At 47.6% G+C, this 4,043-nt stretch overlaps 2 protein-coding genes across 3 annotated transcripts in view; one reads left to right on the top strand and one right to left on the bottom strand.

Moving 5' to 3' along the window:
- The window catches only part of LOC102304971, a 7,737-nt gene extending 6,349 nt beyond the window's left edge, over positions 1–1,388 (top strand). The window contains exon 6 of one of the 2 annotated variants that reach the window (XR_001335884.2): positions 1,277–1,388. The gene's annotated coding sequence lies outside the window, so the exon portion shown is untranslated. The remainder of the gene's footprint in view (positions 1–1,276) is intronic. The other variant, XM_014330470.2, reaches the window with a different exon arrangement.
- The window catches only part of LOC106632523, a 9,434-nt gene continuing 5,397 nt past the window's right edge, over positions 7–4,043 (bottom strand). Inside the window, exons 2-5 of the mRNA XM_014330472.2 lie at positions 2,465–2,593; positions 1,240–1,362; positions 1,055–1,156; positions 7–354 (exon numbers count right to left, since the gene is read on the bottom strand). Of these exons, the coding sequence (XP_014185958.1) occupies positions 308–354; positions 1,055–1,156; positions 1,240–1,362; positions 2,465–2,593 (401 nt within the window). The 3' untranslated portion in view covers positions 7–307. The remainder of the gene's footprint in view (positions 355–1,054; positions 1,157–1,239; positions 1,363–2,464; positions 2,594–4,043) is intronic.

Raw genomic sequence — 4,043 nt, 5'->3', positions numbered from 1 at the left:
CCAAACGGGACAGGCAAAAAAAACCCCCATCAGAGCAGCGTAACAACGGGAAAACCACGCCGACGGGTTGTTGGGAAACATGAAGTGAGCTGCAGCTTGGGGGAGGCTCAGAGGGGACTATGTAGTAATGGGGGAGGTGGAGGGGGCGTTGTAGAGCTGGGGGGTCAAATATATGTAGGAACAGGAAGGGGTGTGTTTGGAGGCGTGGTCCTGCTCCTGAAATTCAGATAGTTTATCTCCAATTAATAAAGTCCCTCAAAGGCTTCCATACAGAGCAGACACGCTGGGCTCTGATTGGTCCTCACACTTAGACACTGTCTTCATGCTGGGAGGAAACTGTAGGACTGAAGGGAACTGTGGACAGCAAGAAGATTCATGTTACTAACGGTGATCCCCTCAGAGCAGAGCAGACCTCACACACAACCGTCCTTCATCACTGACGACACAAAAGATTTTTAACCTCAGAAATGATCGATGATAGTTTAGGTTCTAATGAAGCTGTGAATGATGAGAGAGTTAAACACACTGAGCTGATGACGCGAAGATTTAATCCAACTCCATCCACCAGCCTGCAGTTCCTCTGGTGTCCAGCAGAGGCAGCAATGAGTCAGTCGTCATAGACTCCCATATTACAATAAACTTGTTCACAGCCTGATACACACAACAGCTGTTTAAATCACGTTTTTGCATTATTGGGGGCGTGGCCTCTGTGACTGACAGGTGGATGGTGACGCAGGTGGTTGTAGCTGTTAGCTTCACCTGAGCTGTTGGAGCCTTTATAATGACATCACAACACCATGGCTCACTGAAATAACAGAGTGCCAGAGGAGGCGGAGCCAGAGTAAAACTGAGCTCCAAATAACTAACAGCATGGAGGTCAAACTCAGAGAGAGCTTCACAGCCTTTCTATTGTTTCTATTGTTTCTATTGTTTCTACTTTGTCTGATCACTTCCTGTTTGTACTGCGTGCTCAGACGAGCTGCTGGTACTGCAGTCTGTACTGTGAACACTGATCACTGAAGTGCTTTTACCATCAGGGTCAGAGTGTGCCTACCATAGAGGGGCTCTTCCTCCGGTTTCTTCTCCTTCTCCTCTTCTTCGTTCTTGTTACCCTCCATCATCACATAAATGTTCTCCTCCTTCTCCTCCTTCTGACCTGTGAGCAGATTATCACTCAGTCAGGTCTCCTTATCAATGATCTGCTGTGGAGCCAGAGCTGTCTCTGATTGGCTGCCATACCTGTGGTTATCTTCCTCTGAACCCTCCTCTTCCTCAGGATGAAGACCACGATGAAGAAGAGCAACAGAACCAGCAGGACGACGCAGACGGACACTGAAGACGCCACATGGCTGCTGCTGCGGTCTGAGGACAGAGAGACACAGCTGATCTTCACATCACAGCTGATGACGTCATGTGGTGGCAGAGGGAGCAGCTGAACATCAGCAGCTCTCCTGGTCTGAGTTTCTTAGGTGCTTACACCGTGGTTGTGAAGCAGCATTAGTTATACAGGTGAGCTAGCAGATGGTCACATGACTCGCACAGACTCACAGATCGTTACAATGAAGGCATGTTTGTGAGTGTTTCACAGTGATGTGTGTTATTGTGTGACAGTTGTGATCAGGCATCCACACAATGTCCACCTGCACACAGGTTATCTTCATCATTATCATCATCAAGAAGTGTGTGTCATTGGTCAGTTCTTTTTGGGCTGTTTCCTGTTTTACTTTGTTTCTCTGGTTTCCTGGTGGACATATACCTGCTGCACTGTATGTGTCGCGGTTCTGGGTCGGTGAGTGTTTTTGGTTTTGTTGTTATTATTTCTGATCTTGGATTGCATCATGCTTTTGGACTACCAGTGTTTTGGTTTCTGTTTTCTACTCTGTCTGTGCATGCCATGTTTCCTGTTTTAATTTGAAAGTCTGTGTCTCATGGCACTGTTTCTGGTTTTGCTTCCCCTGGTCTCATGTGTGATTACTCCCAGCTGTGCTCTCCTCCTGTGCCCTCGTTATCCCTCAGTGTATTTTAGCTCAGTGTTGCGTCGTACCCTCGTTTTTCTGTGTGCACTCTCGTCGAGTCCCGGTTGCTTTTTCCCGGAGTGAGTCTCTTAGTTTCTAGGTTCCTGTTTGAAGTCTAGTTTCTAGTTCTGCATTTGAGGTTTTGGTTTGTTTTTCTCATTTTTATTGTTTTAAGAGTCGTTCAGCAACAAAACTGTGCCCTAAGTCGTCCCCCCCCCCTACCCCCCTGTTTCTGAGTCCTGCGTTTTGGGTCCTTCATCTTACCTGCAACACAGCACTGAACTATGCGACCACGCAGCGGACGCAGCGGCATTCGCTCCATCAGAGGAGCTCCGGGAGGACATTATTTACACTGTGAATAAGCTATGCAACCAATGGCTGAATCATCCTCATACAGTACTTTTTGGCTCCACACCCTCCACCTTCACCCTCCAGCTGCGGCTGCTCACCTGCTCCAACTGCTGGAGGATTTCTTGCCCGGCCCGCCGGATGTAACGCTACCCCGTCTGTCGGTTCCTCCATCTTCCCAGAGAAAGCGGTGTTCACGCCGCCACCACTCGTCGCTCGCTGAGCAAACCCTGGTGGTGAGTGAAAGTTTTTCGCACACTCAGCCTGGATTAATTTCTACAGTCAGTCTACGCTGAGCCTGTTAATTCTGTATCAGTCACTCCAGAGTCTGTGAACTCCCGATGTGAGGATTTCATTCTTAATTATCATTGTACGGTTCCCTGCACCTCGAAATTAGATAGCAAGACCACAAAGGTGCAAAAATAAAAAACAATATACATAAAGAAAATAAACAATATAAAAACACTATATACACAATGTATAAGCTAAAGGGAACATTGTGTATACAAGGGGGTGTATACACAATCATATAATATGATAAATAGGGTGGGCCGTGGTCATTAAGGATAGGGATGGTAAGATATTGCACAGGAGCAATAGCAGCGACAGAGTGGATGTATTGGAGAAGTCTGTTCACACTCTTAGTTTGCATTAAGAGTTCTGACAGCCCACGGGAAGAAGCTGTTGGTTTTGCACCTGATGGATCTGAACCTTTTTCCAGAGGGCAGGATGTTGAAGAGGTGATGGTTAAGATGGAGGTGGTCCTTTATAATCGCCCTGACTCTGGAGACATCCTGAGCTGGCAATTAAGTCCAGGGAGGAGAGTGGACAGCCAATCACCTTCTCTGCAGTTCTGATGACCCTCTGGAGTCTCTTCTTGTCAGCTGTTGTGCAACCAGCGTACCACACTGTAATGGCGTGCACCAGCACGCTCTCGATAGTGGCTCAGTAGAAGGACACCAGGAGATCAGTCTGCAGCCTGTTCCATCTCAGAACCCTCAAGAAGTGGAGGCGCTGCTGGGCTTTGTTCACCAGGGCTGATGTGTTTGTGGACCAAGATCGGTCCTTAGATATGTGGGTGCCGAGGAACTTAAAGGAGGGCACCCTCTCCACATAGTCACCTTTTATGGAGAAAGGAGGGGGATCAGTTCTTGTTCTGCAGAAGTCCATGACCACTTCCTTTGTTTTCTTGGTGTTTAGGGTGAGGTTATTGTAGCTACACCATTCGGTCAGTCGCTGGACCTCATCTCTGTAGGCGGTGTCATCATCGTTGGTGATGGGGTGCATGGTAGTGATGTGTCCTGTGTGTCGAAGCTTCGAAGCGTGTGTCGGGTAATCTCAGGGGAGTTTTCGTGAAGCGCGTGTCAAGGCTTGCTTTGATTACGTGTGCAGTGACGTTCGAGGCCTCGCGGGCATCCGTACCATGTGACTGTTTCAGGAACTGGCTCGCCAGTTTGCGCCACATTTGAAATAAAATGGGCAGCAAAACACAGCTGATTCCCCCATCACGTTGTGTTGTGGAATTGGATTATCCCTTTTTTTGCTCCTCCCCTTTTGTGAGTGTGGACGCTTTGTCTCTTTGCTCTTTAAATGCTTTGCTTCTTTTATTGATTTTTATTGATTTTTATGCTGATTTTTTCCCTTTTTTCCGTATGAGCTTACCTGCAATAGCTTCTGGAC

This window comes from Haplochromis burtoni, unplaced genomic scaffold (genome assembly GCF_018398535.1).
Source record: "Haplochromis burtoni strain Fernald_Lab_line unplaced genomic scaffold, NCSU_Asbu1 Contig_808, whole genome shotgun sequence".
NCBI classification, from domain to species: domain Eukaryota; kingdom Metazoa; phylum Chordata; class Actinopteri; order Cichliformes; family Cichlidae; genus Haplochromis; species Haplochromis burtoni.
The sequence above is the reverse complement of the archived record's forward strand: the minus strand, read 5'-3'. Positions and strand labels throughout refer to the sequence as shown.